Here is a 21,101-nt window from a genome sequence, read left to right as displayed (position 1 = left end):
GAATAAATAGGAATTAAACAATTTTAGGAAAACAATTTATAAGTAGGACTTTTTAAATCATACAATTTAATCTATGATAAATCAATTATTTGATAAGATGAATTAATTTTAAAACAAATACATTCTCATCATACTCATTTTAGAAAAAAACCCATATAAATATTACAGGCCTGAGAATGTAAATGATTGGTTTAAAGAAGTGAGCGAGCCGCATGTACTTTGTCCAAGCCTGCCGGTTACTAGACAATTTTACTTGGGGCCATTTTAGTTTTCATAAATTTCCTCCAGGGGCCACACTAAACTTGAAAAAAATATGATATGACATAAGATATTTTGTTTGTTCGTATAATTACATAGTGGGCTGGATCAGATGGCCCACTGACTGTATCCCACTCCTGCTATAACGGCTGGAGTTTTTTTTAATTTATTTTTTTTATTTTTTTATTTAATTTTTTTTTAATAATTTTTTTTTTATATATTGGGGTGGGAGGTTTGGTTGCCAATGTGGTTTTGGGGTGGGTGTGAAATATTGTGCATACTTCCTGTTATGTGGTTCAAAAAGTGGGTGCATGGGGCTTCCCAGAAACAGCCTGGACCGTTTTCTGTCCCCCTCAACATCCATGCAGTTGTCACCGTGATGCCCAAATATATCCGATATGTAGAATGCCCCCCACCCGCCCCCTAGGAAGCTAATGAACAACCCTGCGCATTAAACTAAATCCCATCTTGAACCACATCCTGCATCTTTACACATTGCCACATATCTACAGTTGCTGTGGCTACATAAATCCTTGCTGGTTGTCAAACACCACCATAACACACGCACAGACACACAAAGGCAAATGTGCGCGCCATCATACTGTATCATTAAAAAAAAAAGTACCCTTGAAAAACATCATGGGGTTATGATAAAGATCTTTTTTTCCACGGCTGCCATTGTCATAACATAATTTCAGCAAACACTAACATCCGTCGTTGGGGTGTCACGGCACATACTCTTTGTTTACCTACGGTTTATGACTCACGTTATTAATCCGTCATCACCAGCACGTATAATCTGTCTTCACAAGAATTTAGTTGAAAATGATCCTGGAAAAAAATAAGCATTGTTGTGCGAACTAAGCCAGCAACTTGAGCTAAAAATCTCCGTGTTGCACAAAACGTGGTGTTTATGCTGTATGAAAAACATATTTTAACATAAAAACCTCACATTTTTAGCCATTATTTGGGGTGGCGGGTCAGGTTTAAGGAATGACATTTTATCTCGTCTTTGTAGTTTATCCAATCGAATACAGGTAGAAAAGGATTTGCAAATCATTGTATTCTATTTTATTTACATTTTACACAAGGTCCCAACTTGGGCTTTGTACAAAAGCTACTGAATGCTAAATTGTGTTTCTTTTTGCATGTAGTCCGCATGAGGTTTTTCGACTGTTGTGGCTATGCCAGTGATTGCTTGCTTATATAGTGTGTTTACTTTATGTACCAGTTATCAGAATAGAATATTAATTGTACTAATCTCTGCATCCAACAACAATGCAGCTCTGCTTAGCTTTTGGATTTGACATGATAGTGGTTCCATGTAATCTCGAAAATAAAATACCTGATTTTCGCACGGGTAGCTGCGAAGTTGCGGGTGGAGAAACCTGGTGTCAGGGGCGGTAGTATTAAAATTAAATTAGAAAAATAAGCCACACTGTTATATGGGACAATGCAGCCAAAATCTGGACGCATTTTCTGACATCACAAAAAAGAAAATGCTTGGTTGATGAGTGGGCAGGCACTCCAGAGACCTGAGTACGTGTATACGAGCAACTAAAAAGTCAATTTTCCATTGAAAGAATGTCTTGCAAAAGCACTCAATGCTTATCAAAGTTTTTAATTATGTTTGTAAAATAGGAACCATTTCAGGTTGATTCAGAAAGCTGAAACCCCACCTTGAGATTTTTTATTTATTTTTTCTTAGGATCAAACTAATTGGGGAATGAAACACATTGAACGCAACATGAACAAAGGTTTGCACTTTACTGGAAAGGACACAATGACATAATATCAACCTCTTCTAATGTGAGCAAGCCGCATCTCTCTTTGGTATCGGATCCGTTGCATTCCATCCCCCCTGTGGTCACCGCTCGTCATTTGTAGCTGCCACCATCCTTATCTGACCTTTGACCTTGCCCAGAGCGCCACGTGTCACCACTGAGGCCTTCGCCCCCGAGCTTTCGTCGCTGTTCACGTCGCTGTCGCAACTGGAGCTCGTCGGCGAGGCGGCGAGCGGAGTCGCTGAGTCGGCAGAGTCTCGTTTGTAGCGGTGAGTCCTCGTCAAAGGGGGACAGGTTGAAGGCGGTGAGGCGCCTTGGGATGGAGGGGGCGTGTCACACTGAAAGAGAGGCTCCAGTTTACTGTCTAGCCCCGATAAGTCAGTCTTCCGTGCCACCTCGTCCGAGTCGGAATCCCTGCTCCCGTCCTGAGCCTGGTCGTCCAGCAAGGTGACCAGGAAGTTGATGTACTTGACGGCCAGACGCAGGATCTCGTTTTTGCTCAGCTTCTTGTCGGGCGGATGCGTGGGGATGAGCTTCCTGAGCTCGGAGAAGGCGCCGTTCACGTTCTGCTGCCGCCAGCGCTCGCGGCTGTTGGTGAAGACTCGGCGGGCGATTTTCTGAGGTGGACCTGCTGCACGCAAAATAAAAAAAATAAAAAAAACACCTCAGTTGGACCAAACTGTCACTGTTACCATTACGAGAGTAACACTTTATTGCATCGGCACTTTAGAGCAATTTAAAACTAAGCAAACTGCTGCAAACTTAAAAAAAATTGTAACTATAGTATTTCAATAGTTTGATTACATTTATTTTTGTATACAGTGCTAGTTTGATTTATGAGTGTCACAACATCCAAGTTTTTATTTATTTTTTCTGTGTTGCAAGTCAAAATTTCAGTTACGAGCTGCTTAAGTACGAAAAGAAAAATGAAGCACTTAAGGTACTGTAATGCACTCGCATGTGGGGAAGACTAAAAGTCACCAATGCACTTTTTTTATTTTATTTTTTATTTTTTTTATTGAATGGGACAAAAGAAAGAAATTCCACATTTCACCATCTCCAAGAAATTAGAATGTTGCATAGGAAACTGTCCAAAAGATTTAAAAAAATGGAAATTATCTTTGAATTGGCCTTCTGAAAAGTGCTTTGCTGTGTTGAATGAATCTATAATTTATTTACTTATGGACTTTCTATGCTGGAATCCAATAAACTCTCCTTTGATTGAGAAGCACCTGGACGAGATGAAAACGCTCGCAAGAAGCTGCAGTAGGTCAAAAGTCACGCTCTAACAATCGCTCACACGCAGACTGACTACACTCACTAGGCCACACCTCTTAAAGGCACTCATCCAACACACATACTACAGTACGTACAATAATTATAAAAGTTTATTTCTTCACATTCTCTTCCATTAGTATACAATGCAGTGCTATTTTTCAAAGATTGTTTTGTGGACGGCTTAATGGGCTTTCAGTTCATTTCAATGGGAAACGTTTATTTGACAAACGCTTAAATTGCTACAATTTTAGTCTTCAATGAACCGAATGTATGTACATTAGTTTTTGAAAAATGGGCGGATGCAGACATGCAGACTTCACACAGGAAACCAAGTTTCGAACCCGAGTCTCAGAACTGTGAGACAGAAGTGCTAACCACTTGCACACTGTGCTACCCGAATGAAGTGTTTTTTCTCCCTCCCGCATTCCAAGAACATGTAAGTTGGGTCGGAAATTGACTCCAGCACGCCCGCAACTTCACTGAAGGAATGGACCATTAAAAAAAAAAAAATGGATGATATTATTATCGTCAGCTTTTTTTCAATAATTGACTATGTGGTCCACACTGCCTTCTAGTGAGGCCATTTTGACATAAATTTCCAAATGTGGTTCCTTGCCCTATAAAGCTTGATATCCTGATATTTACTGGATTTTAGTGGGGGGGGGGTTTCCCCCCAGGAATCTGCCAAAACAACGTCACCGATATTGTTTGAATTGTTGGTCGGGACATCAATCCATTTTGTGCGGATCTGGATAAAGGTGCCAATCAAAATGTTTTTCCATTTCACCATAGTTCTTGTTGATATAAATTAGAACCTTTTGTTTATTTTTTTTGACAGTATTCCTCTTTTTCTGTGATATCATTTGTTGACCTGCAGCATTTTTGTATTTTTATTTTGAATTTTTTACCCCAGGATGATATACAAAATGTTGCACTGGGTCTTAGGACTTTTTTCCAAGGGACAATGTGGAAATCAATGCATCCACAAACATGGTATACATAATGCATGAAAAGATTAGACTTACACATGAGTGCAAAAACTAAAACTAAGATTCTTTAATAAAAGAAAGATTCACTTAAAAAAGAGATGTTGCACTTCCCCCCCCCCCCCCAAGAATTTTTTTTTTTGTCATATTTGATCTATTGTCAAGTCATAATGACTGTTTAAACAAATATGACACAAAGTGAATTTTAGGGAAAATGGCAAAAATAGATCCATTTTACGAAAGAGTTTTTTTTGTACGCAATCCGATCCAATTCCTGCAAGGTCAGCCTGCACTCATCCAAGCGTTTGCATATACTCACAATCATTGATCTCCATCTCAAAGTGCAGCGAAGGTCTTCTCTTAACTCTGCCGCTGGTGATGGCACCATAGCTTCCTCCCGGGGTGCCCAAGAAAGAGCTGAAGGAAGACAAGAAATTAACGAGATGGATTTTGTTAGCAGAGCCGGAAGTTTGTGTGTGCGTGTGTGTGTGGGTGAGGGCGTCATTGATTGCGAGTGCGTGCAACGTGGGCGATCAGTCTAATAAAGGTCACTTAGTGGATGATTGCACCTCATGAATCGGGTGGAATTGATCAAGGCCTCCTCCTGGTGCAAGCGCACGAGACAGACGGAGGAGTCATAAAGGAAGCTCACGTGCACAATCCTGCTTCTGCTGTGGCAGAAAATCCTTTTTTGGGAGTCGGCAAGATGCACAGTTGGAGGGATTAAAGCCATAAAAATTGATTTTTTTATTTTTTTTGGGCCAGTTTTTGCTTGTAGCATTTTGCCAATTAATTGAGCAAACTTTACATGATGTGAGCTTTTGTCAGATACAGTGTATAGCTGACCAAAAAAAAATTATTATTTTTTAATATATTGAAAATAAAGTGACTTATCATTTCACACAATTTAATAAGTGATTGGGCCAGACCGGAAATAGCGATAATTTGATCATTTTTCCTTTTCTTTTTTTGAAGCAGGAAAAAAATCTTGAATAAATTGGGATAAACCAGCACTTTTTGGTGTGGGTTTCCCTGCAAAGAAAAAAAAAATATCTGCACGTGCCAAACCACGAGTATGCGGGTGCACTGTATTAACAATAATCATTCAAATAATAACAATAATTAGGGGTGGCATGGTGGTAATGCAATTAGCACATCTGCCTCACAGTTTTGAGGTTCTACTTCGAAACTCTGCTTTCTGTGTGGATGTTCTCCCACATGCTTACTGAGATATTATGGTTGCACAAATGTGCACACCCTCTTACAACTGGTGTTGGGCTGTGTACACAATTAACCAATTCACACATTCAACATGTTAAATGGGAGTCAGCGCACGTCTGCCGCCATTTAAAGTGCCTCTGACTAACCCCTCAAATGTTCCGCTGTTCGAGTCTGCTCAATCAAGAAATCACTTTAAACAGAACCTGTCTGACAAAATGAAGTCGGCCAAAAGATCTTTTAAAAAGCTGCAACAAAAGGTCACAATCCAAAAGAAATTCAAAAAGAGACGAGAAATGAAGTCATTGACATCTATCAGTCTGGAAAGGGTTACAAAGCCATTTTTAAAACTCGAGGACTCCAGCGAACCACGGTGAGAGCCATTGTTCACAAATGGAGAAAACGTGGAACTGTGGTTAACCTTCCCAGGAGTGGGCAGCGTACAAAAATAACTCCATGAACACAGAAACGACTCATCCAGGAGGTCACAAAGGAACCCAGGACAACTTCTAAACTGCAGGCCTCCCTTGCTTCAATTGAAGTCAGTGTTCATGATGCAATAAGGAAGAAAGGAACAGACAGTACATTCAAATATTATATATAATATATAATACATTCTCTCTGTTTTTCCTGTTCTAAAAGAGACGTTCTCAAGTATAAAGCGGAAAACGTGTCCTCACCTGGAGAAGAATGGATGAGCAGGCTGCAGGTGCGTCTGAGCCCGCAGCCCCGATGGAGCGCCTCCACCCGCGGATCCCGCCGAGCCTCCCGAACCGCCGACGGGCAGACAGGCCAGCTGAGTGCGACGCAGCTCCAGGTGAGGATGCCTTTTGGGAATCGGGTGCAGGGCGGTCAGTGATGGGCTGGGAATGGCCAGAGGGGGCTTGCTGTGGGCCAGGCTGATGACTGGTATGTGGGACGGAAGTGGAGAGGAGGATGATGATGAGGATGAGGTTGCAGCAGAGGAAGGTGGAGGTGGGCGCGGGCCCAAATTGATCTTGGATGGCAGCAGTGGCGGCGGGGTGGCGAGTTTCGGCGACTCGGTGGGAGAAACGCTGGCTGACGGCCCGTCTTGAGGGTCGTCTGTCTCCGTGACGACGGCCTCCACGCGCACATTGGTCGATACGGTCGTCTCGGTGCGTTCGGAGACATCTTTGTCCTCGGAATCGCACAACGAAGGCGAGGAGCCGGGGAGGGGTTGCGGGGAGGCGGGCGGCTCTACGGGGTTCGTCCTCTCCATCATGGTGCAAGCTCCTCTTTTGTGTGTGTGCGTGCGTGCGTGCGTGCGTGTGTTTGTTAGTGTGTGCTGTCCTTGCGGTTCCTGAATACGATGATGACTAACATGCTCACATGCACCACCTCACACAACGCACGTTCGCTTTCCATAGGCTTTGTTGCAATTTATGTTCTTTTTTTTTTATAATTATAATTTTATATATATATATATATATATATATATATATATACTTTTTCCTCTACCTCACACAACTGCAACTTTCATCCTGCATGTAAGTAAGTACATTTTATTTATATAGCATTTTTCACAATCAGGGAGGATTCACACGTGAACTTTCTACAACGTTGTCTCCCCGCCTTTAAGTCGCATATTCGAAAATAGAACAATCTAACTGCATACCAGCAGACCCAAAATGTCACCAAAATAACGATATGGTCTCAATTTCTTCACAAATTTCCTCAGGATGAAATGAGGTCCTCTTAAGTTGACCTGCTTGCTATTCTTCTGTGCTATGAATGGCAACGGGTTAATTGTACCATCTGCCATCTGGTGGAAGGGCGTTTAATTGTTTGGCCTGTCACCATACCGCGCTGCCATAGATAGATGAACAAAATTCCATTATTTGTCGTGAATAAATAATAATTTTCTAACCAGTGGTTGGGCTCTACACAAAAGTTGTGTTCTTTCGGAAGGAGGAGTCGAGCTCGTGCAGAGTAACGCGGCGTTTACATTGCCACCTTGAATCGCGCATCGCTGTAATTGTTCTTATCGTGTTATCGTTAAGTTCATAACTTTCCAACATTGCACTCGAGTGACTTTTAACGGCGGTTGGGGCGCAGCGTGACCCCAAGTGGATATCTGTATTTGTCCTTGAAACACATCCTGCAATGCCGATTGTCTGATGTGTCAAATTAGTTTGTTCGTGTGTGTGTGTGTGTGTGTGTGTGTACGTAAGTTTGGAGGAAGTGAGTCAAAATCCTTTAAAGCGTTGAAAATGTCCCCGGCTGGCAAAGACTGGATGCATATCAAAGCGTCTGGGAAACAAAAGAAAGACATACACGTGGGATTTCATGTATAGATGGCGTATATATATTTAGAGGAAGACCTACTGCACGTACGGTATGTCGAGCTGTGCACGCCACGCAGGGACACAAAAGCACGCAGTGAAGGAAAACGCTGCTCACTAATATCATATTTGAATCCACTGAAGCAGTGCAAAGGCCGACACGCTGTTGGCGTCGGTCCTGAGTCACCGTCGTCTTGTCGGTTTTGCAATAGCGCTCGTTCCTGTTTTGCTGTCCCTTAATGGTCATGACTTTTATGTTTGGACAGTTCCCGCTTTCACAATGAGGCGCAGTTGCATTGTTTGTTGTTTTAGGATAACAAACATTTTGAAATGACGCATTTTTAACTTAGCAGTGTTTAACAGCTACAACAGCTTGAAAACGAAAAGATTATTTTTATTATTATGATTTCCCCGTTTATATACCGTACAATACATGCAGCAAAAATTATATTCGTGAAAATATATATTTTTGCCGGGGTTTATGATGAATTGTAAACAAAATCAATATGTTGGTATAGTGTGTAGGCCTAAATATTATTTTTGGTAATCAGTATGTATTGATACATTTTGCTTGTCCTAAATAATCAATTTGATTATTTAGATCAGATTTGTACCTACAATAATAAATTTAAATACAAAATATATATTTTAAATATATAATTACTTTTGTGTTAATGACATAGAATACGCTTGTATATACTTGTGATGTAAATGATAGTTGAAAGTAGCAAAACAGACGTGATGTAACATCTATTATGTTTCTCAAAAATGTTCTTAATTAAGATAACCTGCTGAAAATGTAACCTAGACCGGCAGTAAAGGACAAAATATATTGATCCTGTGTTGATCACATTCATTAGACCACCACCCGAAGAATATGAATATGCCACAGCTGTTTCCTTAATGCTTACCACACCGGTGTGAACAAGCATTATTGTTGTTTTGTTTTTGTTTTACCAAAAACCAAAATTGTGCCTTACATTGTAATTCCATTGACTATACTTGCATTTCATAACAGAGAAAAATGTATTAGTGGTCGAATGTTATGCTTGATTAATTTGTGATTTCTCAGTCTTAATTAGTGAGCCGGCTCAAATTTGTCTCTAAAAATGTGAATTTGGTTCCTCTGTCCTGCTTAAAATGGTAAAACGTCAAGAAAAGGCTGCATTGAAGCACTTTGTGATGCTGGATGCACTTTCAAACAGGCGGTCTCATAAATATGCTAAACAAAAACATATAAACAGACATAATACTCACATGTACATGATGGTCCCCATGTGGCTTCAGTGTCCACAAATGTGTCAATAAAACGTAGAGGCTCATGTGGTATCTCGTCATCGATGTTTCGTTCTGTCTTTGGAGCAAAAAAAAATGTCTGACACGCCACTCAAACTCTTTCTTTGGAATAAGTTTTTTTTTTTTTTTTTGAAAAAAAAAGGAATAAATGAATAAACGTGTAGATCCAGAAGTGGAGGAAGACAAATTAGAGCAAAAGAAGACTGGAAGCACGCAACGCAGATGATGTTGACACTGCTGTCATCCGTCACGTCTCTCGCTCACTTTCTCTCCGTCCGTCGCCAAGACGACACAATGCTGTCACTGGCTGCCAGTCGGAATGCTGGAACACAGAAAGTAAGAAGGTGGGGTGGGGGTCACAGAGAGAGAGTGCGAGAGAGAAGCAGTATATTGGTGTGGGTATGGGGGGCGGTGGGGCGGCGGTGCCCCTGTCGCGAGGAGAGTTTTCCGCTCCCTGCTGGACAAGAGGATGTGCTGCTACAATGTGGCGGCTGCTGATAAGAGCCTCAAAAGCTGCCTGTGGCCTACAGATAAGAAACCTATACTGCCCCCCCACCCACCCACAATACCAACACCAAGCCCAACACACACACTTTTCATAACACACACGGAGCTTGAGGCACACACACGTATTAAGACTACAAATGCTCAGTAGTAGACTGACTGGATTGCAGTCTGCCTTGTGACGTTGTAGTGCGCACACGCGGACCTCGTTCGGGCATGATTATGTTCATGCTCAAAAAAGTATGCAAACAAACGTTGGTGACTTTTGCTTTGACAATCACGTGAACACAAAGAACCGCTTCTGCTGTTACACAATACTCAGCTGTTATAAGATCTATAAATATGCAATTGAACACGATGATGCTAATGCTAATTCTAAAGGTCTTTCATTTAAATGTTATCTATAATAATATCAGCATACAGCAGCACAGTGGGCCAAGTGGTCAGCACGTCCGCCTCACAGCTCTAAGATTCAGGGTTGCTGCCTTGCTTGCGTGGGTTTTCTCAGGGTACTACAGCTTCCTCCCATGTTCCCCAAAAAAACGCATGTTAGGTTCATTGAAAACTGTTAAGTTGTCCAGAAATGGGAAATGTGGTCATGAAGCAATATAAAGTGCGCAAATGATCCAGAGCTACAATGATGAATATTGTGCTAGTTGTTCATAATGTTGTGTCTGCATATTCATGCATAAAATGTGACCATCCAACTTCTTCACTATACTGTCAAGGCGCACATTGAATTGGGGGACAGTTGTAGCACCCCACCCCTCCTGTTCGACGCCCCTGCGAGTGACAGGATGGAACATTTTCATTGACGGGACTCGAGCGGGAATTCGGGACGCGTCGGCATGGCGCACCTGTGTCGCCGATGGCCAATAAGAGTCGTCATCATGGCCACTTTCCTCTCCGACTTCCTTCCTAAATGTGTCTCACGGCTGCTCTTTGTTCTCCGGCGAGCGGTGGCCGTCTGCGGGTGTCACGACCTTGAGGTCGACCCCTCTCCTCCATTCCCTCGGTGGTTTCCTCCTCTGACGGGCACAAACATGATGTCCACTCTACTGTAACGTGACCTTCCAGGTCCTGGGAAAGAGAACGCTTTGCTGAGTAATTGTGAGACAAATCTGTCATCGGCGCCATTACGCTTAGATTATTACTGTACTTGATGATGATGTTCATCATCTTCGTCGGCAATGTCGTAGCTGCACGAGAGACTGAAAATGTCGACTTCGAATATTCCGTGTGTTGTGTTCTGCCGCTTTGCATCCAGCAGCTGCTGTTCCGCTTGATCAAGCCGTCTATTTGCCTGCAACACAGCAAAATACAACAGAAGGGACTGGAATAAACTTGAATTCTCCATTCATCGCTTATGATTGTTACCTAAGTCACCAGTTCATTTGAACCTAAAACCCCTAAAGGGGGTTGCAATTTAAAAAACAAAACAAAACAAGAAACCTTTTGTTGTATTTGTGAAAATTTTCAGTATAAACCTGACAGTAGTACATTAGTAAAGTGATCTGTGGAAAAATCTTGTTACGATTTTGTGGTGACGATGGAAACTGTGGAGGTACGGTAGCAAGAAGCAACAAAAGATTTATGTTTAAAACACAAAAAGGAAAACAAGGCACATGGAAAATCTAAATGCTAAATAAACAAAATCCCCCCCCCCCAAAAAAAAACAAAGTAACAAAGAAATACAGGGTACAGACCAAAAGAAAGCAACAAACTACATATAAACAAACTGACGTGACACAGAGGCACAACTGGACTAGCTGTAGGGTGGGGAGGGGGTGCCCCCTGATCCCCCCTTTTTCTCTGTGGTCTTCCAGCTGTCAGGTCGGCGGTGGTCTGGTGCCCGTGCCCCTCCCTTTGGGACTGGTCGGGGTGCTTCAGTTGAGCTAGGGCACCGCCCTGGGTCCTGGGGTGTGGGTGGCGTGGCCTTGGCCCCGGGGGATGGGCTCTCTGACTTGCCCCCCCCCCCACACACACACACTTGTGAATGGAGGGGACCCACCCTTCCTCAATGTGCCGGCTCAGCAACGTCCGTACACCAGTTGACTAACATGCACGTGATATGGTGTTCGTTCACTCATACGTTCCATCGACACGCTATAGGTTTGAATTGCTTGTGCTGGGAGCACTGATAATAACACAGGTTATATTAAGATATCAACTCGCAGGCTCTTACAGGTGTTCAGACACCAAAAAAGAATTCCACCGCACCACTCATCAGTAGTTATTGCATGTCTTCAATGGGTGCCCCCATTTTTTGTCACGGGCCACATCGTAATTATGGCTTCCCTCTGAGGGTCGTTATGACTGTGAACCCATATAAAGGAATTATCACCTCATATAATTACACGACAAATGGATGAATAACTATAAATACTTTTGAATTCAGAAGCCTATAAAACATTTTTCAACTGGTACATTTCTTTTCAAAGGGGGGTTGGTAACAAAAAAATGCTTGCGATATCTCAACGTTATTACAATAGAACACAATTACCAATTGTACCTGTATGTAGCTTTCAGCATGAATGGTGCCTTCACAGATGTGTAAGTTACCCATGCCATTGGCACTAACACAGCCCCATACCATCACAGAGGCTGGCTTTTGAACTTTGCGTCCATAACAGTCCGGATGGTTCTTTTCCTCTTTGGCCCGGAGGACACGACGTCCACAATTTCCCAAAACAATTTGAAATGCGGACTCGTCGGACCACAGAACACTTTTCCACTTCGCGTCAGTCCATCTTAGATGAGCTCGGGCCCAGAGAAGCCGGCGGCATTTCTGGGTGTTGTTGATAAATGGCTTTTGCTTTGCATAGTAGAGTTTCAAGTTGCACTTATGGATGTAGCGCCGAACTGTATTTACTGACATTGGTTTTCTGAAGTGTTCCTGAGCCCATGCGGTGATATCCTTTACACATGGATGTCGGTTTTTGACGCAGTGCCGCCTGAGGGATCGAAGATCACGGGCATTCAATGTTGGTTTTGGGCCTTGCCGCTTACATGCAGTGATTTCTCCAGATTCTCTGAACCTTTTGATGATATTATGGAGCGTAGATGATGAAATCCCTAAATTCCTTGCAATTGTACGTTGAGGAACATTGTCCTTAAATTGTTAGACTATTTTCTCACACACTTGTTCACAAAGAGGTGAACCTCGCCCCATCTTTGCTTGTGAATGACTGAGCAATTCAGGGAAGATCCATTTATATCAGTTTGAACATTAAATAGCTCGTCTTTGTAGTGTATTCAATTAAATATAGGTTGAACATGATTTGGAAATCATTGTATTCTGTTTTTATTTATGTTTAACACAACGTCCCAACGTCATTGGATTTGGGGTTGTACATTATATTTCTAATTATTTATAATTTGATGTATTATTTTTATTTTATTTTTATTTTTACTGCACGCTGGAGAGCAGACATACTATATACTGGTTGTATACAAAAAAAAAAGAAAAAAAGAGCATATTAAAAGGGATAAATGAAGGACATTAAAATTTCACAAAATTAAAGCAATTTCACTGGTCAGGAATAAAATTGTCTTGATCTTTTCAAATATACAGTATAAACTGTAAAAAGTAATACTTTCAATATTTTCCACGCTCTCCCTGTTCACACACACACACACACACACACACACTCCACCAAGTGGACTCCATGATCATGTTTCCTCTCCAGCATGTCAACACTATTGTGTGCAGCGTGATAGCGATCGTAGTCGCTAATTGTTTGAGGCAATATTGGCGGTGCAATTGATGGAGAAAGTGACAAACAACGGTGCGCACGCTCGCCACGACACAGGCGCTCTCTCCTCCTTTTCCCCTCTCTTCGGCTGCTGCTCGTTTATCGACCTCGTTCTTCCCCGGACGCTTAAAAACATGTGGACGATGAATAATAGGACACAAACCCTGAAACGCATCATCGGGATCAGGTCTGAAGGAAAAACCCTATGATTTCTGTGTTTGAATTTACACCAAATTTCTTGATCTGATTTTTCATAGTGACAAAATATTTTTTGTAATACTTTATTCATATAAAATGAAGACTTTTTTCTCCTAATATTGCAACTTGATTTTTAATAATATTATGACATCTTCGCCTAATATTATTACCTTTTTTTCTTGTAATCTTGTAATAAGGTTGTTTTTTTCTCATAACACTGCTGGTAGCATTTTTATTGTGTATCCTTTTCATATACTGACAGAGTATTAGGCCACGCTGAAATATGAGGAAAAAAACTGATTAAAGTCATTTTATGACCCACAAAATAAGTCACAAATATTAAGATTTGTTTTAAAACTATGACTTCATTAAAATGTAGGGTTTTTTTCCTTAATATTATGACTTGTTCCTCTTGTTTTTTCTCATAAATTGTGACTGTTGCCCTCACAATAGTCATATTAAGACTTTTTCTTGTAACATATCATTATCATAATAAGTATAACTTTTTGTTATGTTTTTTGTTCTCTTGTTACTGTATATCATGATATTCTAACTTTATTCACATAATATAGAGTTTTTTTCTGGTAAAACTTCAAAATTTCATCATCCCAAAATTACAAGATTCACTTTTATTAGTCTTAGGAATATTCATTTAATATGAAAAAAACCCTCTTAGAAATACAACTTTATTTTTGTTAAATTGCTAGATTTTATTCCCTTAATGTTATGCCTTTATTTTTATAATACTGCAACCTTTCCTCATAGAACTTCATTATCGTAAATATGCGACTTTACTTTTAAATGTACAGTATGTTTTTGTTCTTTTAATATTATAGCTTCATTCTTGTAATATTACATCTTTATTCTCAGTTTATTTCCTTTTATATATTATAACTTTTTTTCTATTAAGGCACTTTTCTGGTAACATTTTGTAATTTTGTCAACATAATTACAAGTTTCACTTTAATTAGTATCAGGGCTATTCATCTAATAAAAAAAAAACTCTTTAAATTATGTCTTTATGATTGTAAAATTGTTTACTTTTATTTACTTAATATTATGACTTTATTCTCATAATATTACAAAATTGTCTCACGGAACTTAAATATTATAAAGTTATGAATTTATTTTGTAAATTATAATGATTTTTATGCTCTTCTTATAATAACATAGTTCCTGTAATATAAAAAAAATCCTCATAAAATTGTGACTTTACCATAAAATGAAGATTTGTTTTCATTAACATTTTAAGTTTAATGTGGTAATATTCAAACTTTTTTTTTGTGTTTTTTTTACTGTCATCATAAAGTTGTATTAAACTGTTCAATTTTTTTTTTTAAATCTAAAAGTACAATGTTATTATTGTAAAATTGATATTTAATATTATGACTCATTGTATTATTATTTTTTTAATTTGTATTTTTATTAAAAAAACATTTTTGCTCACTTTCCCAGGATGCACCTGGCACAGGGCGCACGAGCGGATGCAGGCCACAGCTGTTTCCTGTGCACGCTTCCTGGTTCGCCTTTCCACAGGCCTGCTGTTTGCGGGTCGTATTCGTGGACTTGCTAAGGGCGATGTGCACGGGTGGATTCCGGGCTTTTCCAGCATAGGATACATCGGCCGTGGCCACAGGTGTGAGGCGAGCATCTCTCACTTTCACGTATACACGCAGACAAACACAACACAAGGACATTGATTGATGATTCGAAGACAAACAGGTCTCCTTATTGTCTGCTATCTGTCTTTAGACTTCCTTCGGCAGCCAGGGGGATTTCAGCCGGGGAGCTAATGAGAAGATCATGGGCTCAATCAATTGTTTCCTTGATTGAACACACCCTCTACTTTCCTCACCAACACTTGGAGGCAAGCCAGGGACGCTGCACTGAGAGAATCCACTCACTGGACACTTCATTAAGTACACTTATCGAAATCCGATAATGCAAAGATGCTGCTTACAAGGAAGTTGAAAAGGCATACTTCAATAAAGATTGTGAATTTTCTCTCTTGTTACTTACAAACTGCTTGTTAACTTCTTACAGGGCATGTATTGCAATTACAGTATTGTAAATGTAAAGTTGAAATCCCAGAAAATTGCAGATTTTTTCTTCTTCATTTAAAGCTATAATCTGTGATATCCGGCGCCCCCTAAAGTTGGAATTCAGCATTACACCAAAGCCTTCATCGCTTGGCTATGACGTAAGCTAAATGCTTCTCCGGTCTCCTCTTTCCAACCCCGCATGCTTTCTCCTTTCGCTATGGCTCAGTCGACCTACTGCCCGTTCGTAGGTAAAATACGTCATTTCCGCAGAGCGCCACCAAGTGATCCTGCACGGGAATGTATAGGATAGTCACTAAATATAAATAAATATTGGAAAATATAGCAAGAGGTGTCAGCAGCTGATAGGCTTAATCAACATTCTGTCCTCTACTCTTGTCGTGGCTTGGGTGAAAATTGCTTTTTTTTTAAAAATATATATATTTTTAACAAAAAATAGTTGTGGAATATAGCTTTAAGCATTTTTGGAGCATGGTGGACGAGCGTCTGAAGTTCTAGTTTCGAGTCCTGGCTCTGGCGTTTCTCCCGCGTTTAAGTGGCTTTTCCGCGAGTATTTGGACTTCCTGCATGTTAACTCCGCTGAAGACTAAACGCAGGATCACCAACATGGTGCCCGCAAGGAACACACGAATAGCCTCCAGGCCTGTTTGAAAAGGAGCTCACCAGTGATATGGGACATTGTGATTTCCTAGGATTGCTGTAGAAGTGATCATTTCAGTACTTGAAATGTACCATTCCATTTCTTTGCTGATTGGCAGGGAGAAAGCAGGTGGTTCTTCTAGTTTATTGCAGTTCAGTAATACCAATAATAGCGATGAACAACAGGCGTGCATGTGCATGCGCGCGCGCGTTGTGAGGTCACGGCGACACGGTGCGTATTGTGTCTTCCTTGTGTCATATTTCTCCTCATCAGCGCCGTCGAGTGCGGCTAGTTGTCGACCGCCATCCTGTAAAAATAGGAAACGTCGCGTCGCTTTCCAAGTTTCTCTCACACGCTTCTCTCATTGTCCCTCCGCTGAAATGTTGTAATATGAAGTACTCTATGTACACTATGTTTTATTTCATTACCATATGTGAGCCGTAGCTCTTTTGCGAAAGCACAAACTGCTTAAATGCCAATACTGCCAAGCGTGCCACATCATTTGCGTAGCCGATTTGATGTCGAAGACGTACAGATTTTCTACATTATTCTGATTTAAATATACACTCATCCACTTTCTGTAGTGCTTGTCCTCATTAGGGTCGCAGGTGAGATGGAGCAGACTTTGGACTTTGGCTTTCTGGACTGGTTGAACACAAACTAGTATTTCACACTCACGTACACACCTATGGACAATTTAGAGTTGGCGATGAAGCGAACGTGCATGTTTTGGGAGAGTGGGAGGAAGCGGGAACGCGCAGAACTTCACACGGGTGCTGAGATTCGAACCCGAACCTCAAAACTGTGTTTCGAATGTGCTGACCACGAGTCACTATTATTCAAATATTTAGAGTGACCGCAGCGCAACCATCAAGTCCGCTGGCTAAGGTTCCACCTGCATAAGCCATTCAAACATTTGTCGGCAGAGATTGAGAATAACAGACACCGCTTCTGCCGTTCGGGCAGCACTGTGACGTCACAGTTAGCGCTTTTTCGCTTTATTACAGTCGAGAAGGCCCAGGTTCGAATCGCAGGCATGGCCAAGTTCTTCCACACCAAACTTATCAAAGCATGTGTTTACGGGCCGTACCTTGTGCCCATACCGCCAAAGATTATTTAAAAAAAAATAAAAAATAGGACTGAATGAAAAGGGCTTTCATGCTTACTGGTTTTGAAAAAGGTTCTTCTTAGTTTACTCAACCAAACCAGCCACTTGAGTGCAGTGATTTTGTATTTTTGCCATTAGAGGGAGACAAACGTTGACCATCCAACGTCCTGTGCTTGCAGCCGTGATCTAAATAATAGTGAATGCACGAATGAATGAGCCAAACAGCAGATTACACACAATTTAAAGCAGCACAAAAACAGCATTGCGAGATCAACCCTCTTGTTTTGTCAAGTTGAAAACTCGCCCGCCAAATAGTTTTTTAAATGTTTGGTGGTGGGGGGGGGGAGTCAAATATGGTGGCACTGTATTTTTTGGATTGTAAATGCATTACGTTTTTTTTTTTTGCTTACACTCAATAGGATGACAAGTGGCCCAGCAGGGCCTAACAGGACAAGGTCATTATTGAATTGTACACTTCTTTTTTCAAGCAAATAATGTACAACAAACATTCACACACACACAAAAAAATAAAATCTATAAACTTGTTATAATAGAGAATAGATTTTTTTCTTCTTCTAATTTTCAACTTTAAAACAGGTCAATTTGACCACATCATAAAAGGGAGTTAAAATTGTAAGCTTAAAAGGCTCGTACATGTGCTGCAATTTGTGTAATCTGTGTGTAATCTCATTCATTCATTCTTTAAATGAAGAGTGGAGGGATTGCACCTACACAGGACAATGAACACAGAATAAACCTAAAATAAACATATCCAAATGTACTGTGTCTACTTGACCTGTTATGAATATACACGCCAATCCAATAATTTAGTTTTTTTTTAAAGTTTACTTTTTTAGTGGACTTTACAAATATAATAATGCTCATACATCAGTATTAATATCGTCGTTGCCATAGAAGTGTATCTCATCACAGTTTCTAATATTCCACCGCTGTCTACTGTAGGTAACCAAAATCACATCAGAAAGTAATTTTGTGTGCGCGTATGTTAAGCAAATGAAAGTCGAGGCAAAAATTTCAATAGTAGTATCGATCATAACGTCAAATCCCATTGTGTCGGTGTGCCTAATGAGTTGTCTGGCGAACTTGGCTTCTTCTAACAATCTTAATTTCTCTTCTCGTTAAAGTGAGGTGGCCACTTGACGTCCGCAGTCTCGCTGTGTGTGCTGGCGGGCCGCTGGTGTGCGGGTGGTCCGCCCCAGGTGGAGGAGGGAAGGCGTAAACAAGAGATCAACATCTGTCAGACACGTGCGTGTTTTCTGAGGCCTGCTTTGGCTTTGGTCGCCGTACATCACAATACAAATACACGCAGCCACTTCTATATTCTAATTCTGTAAAGCAGACATTAACTATTTAACTTGCAGAGGAACAAATGCCTCATTTGAGTTCTACCTGACGTATTTGTGATGAGTTTTAGGGTCATACTGTAAGCTAGCAATAAAAATTGTGTATATTTTTTCTTTTAGCACCCCCAAAAATGTTTTTGTTTTGTTTTGTTTTTTTGTGTAGATTCATGCTTTTCATTAGTCGGTGATGATATGGCTGAGGGAAATAAGAAGTAATCTTTTTCATTTTTCTTGAGCTGAACTCAAAGATCTAAGCTTTTCGCCATGTACATATCGGGCCTATTTCTCAAAAATATTGTTGGCAAAACAGGTGTCAATCTCAAAAATATTGTTGACTAAATCTGTGTTAGTGAGCACTGCTCCTTTGCCGGGATAATCCGTCCCGCTCGCAGGTGTGGCATGTCAAGATTCTGATTAAAAAGCATAATTATTGCAAATTCTTTGAGCTCAGCTCATGAAAAATGGGAGCAAAAGCTAAAGTGTTACATTTATATTTTTGCGGGCGTGCTGGAGCCAAACCCAGCTATCTTCGAGCGAGAGGCGGCGCACACCCTGAAGTGGTCGCCAGCCAATCGCAGGGCACAACAAACAACCATTCGCACTCACATTCACACCTAAGGACAATTTAGAGTCTTCAATCAAACTAGCGTGCATGTTTTTGGGATGTGGGAGGAAACCGGAGCGCCCGGAGAAAAGCCACGCAGGCACGGGGAGAACATGCAAACTCCACACAGGCGGGGCCGGGGATTGAACCCCGGTCCTCAGAACTGAGAGACAGATGTGCTAACCAGTCGGCTGCCAACCTTAAAACATGCACAATTCAATTTAAAAAGAATTACAGCGTTTGAGTGTTGCATTTGGCCTGTGGACAGTCGTCATGATCACAATGAGCAGTTTTACAGTGTGTGTGTGTGTGTGTTTGTTTGACATCTGTTTACAGAACTAACTGAGGGCAATCTGTTGAACAAACCTTGTTTGTTTCTATGAAGGCTGTATAAAAGCTGCAGCCAACAATCCTAACAGGATCAAGATGCAGCGTGTTGTACTGCCTAACTTCAATTTTTATTTTTTTGTGTGCGTGTTCTTGCATGTATTTGAAGACTTCCTGCTTTGGCCTTCACGTGACCCTCCACGTGTGGACGTCGCCAGTGTGGAAAAGCAAACATGCGGACGACGTTAGTGTGAGTTGCTTGGAAGCGTTTCATGGCATTTTGGTTTACGCAGGGCTTATTAGCCGCTATTAGTGTTCATCCCACCGTATGTGCGCAACAACGCTCTTGTGTAGCCGACCGGGTGAATGTTGTGATAGTGCACAGGTTGCATGGGGCTGTAAATGCTGGGAAATTGAGTGTCTTACGTAATTAGGAATTGTAGGATCCTACAAGCTCACTGGTGGGAAATTCCCAGTGGCCAAAATATTTGGTACACCTGCATATGATGATCTGTAACAAAAAGGTTTTTACAAAGATGTACCTAATGTTCTGACCGGTCTGTGTACATTCCCACTGACATTTTTTAAAGCACATTTCTTTTAAAACAGGATGACATCATCATGTGATTACCCATCAGTCAGTTCTATTGTTATGAAAGACAAATGAAGAGGAATAAATCCATCCATCCATCCATCCATTTTCTACCGGTTATCCGGGTCGGGTCGCGGGGGCAGTAGCTTTAGCAGTGACGCCCAGACTTCCCTCTCCCCAGCCACTTCATCCAGCTCTTCCGGGGGGGATCCCGAGCCGTTCCCAGGCCAGCCGAAGGACGTAGTCTCTCCAGCGTGTCCTGGGTCGTCCCCGGGGTCTCCTCCCGGTGGGACGTGCCCGGAACACCTCACCAGGGAGGCGTCCGGGAGGCATCCGAAGCAGATGCCCCAGCCACCTCATCTGGCTCCTCTCAATGCGGAGGAGCAGCGGCTCTACTCAGAGATCCTCCCGGATGACCGAGCTTCTCACCCTATCTCTAAGGGAGAGCCCGGACACCCTGCGGAGGAAACTCATTTCGGCCGCTTGTATCCGCGGGATCTTGTTCTTTCGGTCACGACCCACAGCTCATGACCATAGGTGAGGGTAGGAACGAAGATCGACCGGTAAATTGAGAGCTTCGCCTTTCGGCTTAGCTCCTTCTTTACCACAACGGACCGATACAAAGTCCGCATCACTGCAGACGCTGCACCGATCCGCCTGTCGATCTCCCGTTCCATTCTTCCCTCACTCGTGAACAAGACCCCAAGATACTTGAACTCCTCCACTTGGGGCAGGATCTCATCCCCGACCTGGAGAGGGCATGCCACCCTTTTCCGACTGAGGACCATGGTCTCAGATTTGGAGGTGCTGATTCTCATCCCAGCCG

General features: G+C 41.6%; 1 protein-coding gene and 1 long non-coding RNA gene across 4 annotated transcripts; one reads left to right on the top strand and one right to left on the bottom strand.

Annotated features, from left to right (window-relative positions):
• Window positions 1-1,924: 1,924 nt before the first annotated feature.
• lyl1 (LYL1 basic helix-loop-helix family member) lies at window positions 1,925-9,454 on the bottom strand. 3 transcript variants are annotated; one of them, XM_061771512.1, is made up of 4 exons: window positions 9,085-9,454; window positions 6,205-7,795; window positions 4,626-4,723; window positions 1,925-2,670 (listed from the first exon to the last, which is right to left on the bottom strand). In XM_061771512.1, the coding sequence occupies exons 2-4, from the start codon at window positions 6,765-6,767 to the stop codon at window positions 2,126-2,128; spliced, it is 1,206 nt and encodes a 401-aa protein (XP_061627496.1). In that variant the 5' UTR covers window positions 6,768-7,795; window positions 9,085-9,454; the 3' UTR covers window positions 1,925-2,125. The 3 variants fall into 3 exon arrangements, with proteins under 3 accessions (XP_061627496.1, XP_061627494.1, XP_061627495.1); XM_061771510.1 differs by having other exon boundaries at window positions 1,925-2,673; window positions 9,085-9,450; XM_061771511.1 differs by having other exon boundaries at window positions 1,925-2,673; window positions 6,205-9,450.
• A 3,707-nt stretch (window positions 9,455-13,161) lies between these two features.
• LOC133477126 (uncharacterized) lies at window positions 13,162-15,584 on the top strand. The gene is made up of 3 exons (XR_009788244.1): window positions 13,162-13,569; window positions 15,036-15,216; window positions 15,333-15,584. It is a non-coding gene; the product is annotated as an uncharacterized LOC133477126 (long non-coding RNA).
• Window positions 15,585-21,101: the final 5,517 nt, after the last annotated feature.

The sequence above is a fragment of the Phyllopteryx taeniolatus genome, chromosome 4 (assembly GCF_024500385.1).
Source record: "Phyllopteryx taeniolatus isolate TA_2022b chromosome 4, UOR_Ptae_1.2, whole genome shotgun sequence".
In the NCBI taxonomy this organism is placed as follows: Eukaryota; Metazoa; Chordata; class Actinopteri; order Syngnathiformes; family Syngnathidae; genus Phyllopteryx; species Phyllopteryx taeniolatus.
Note: the sequence above shows the minus strand (reverse complement) of the source record. Positions and strands in the feature narration are given on the sequence as shown.

Bases quoted from the DNA above. Each gene is read 5' to 3' on its own strand.
- lyl1 (XM_061771511.1), bottom strand. From the start codon at position 6,767: ATGATGGAGAGGACGAACCCCGTAGAGCCGCCCGCCTCCCCGCAACCC. The intron at 4,724-6,204 runs GTGAGGACACGT...GTCTTCCTTCAG, and splicing joins GCTCATCCATTCTTCTCCAG to CTCTTTCTTGGGCACCCCGG. The intron at 2,674-4,625 runs GTGAGTATATGC...TTTTGCGTGCAG, and splicing joins TGAGATGGAGATCAATGATT to CAGGTCCACCTCAGAAAATC.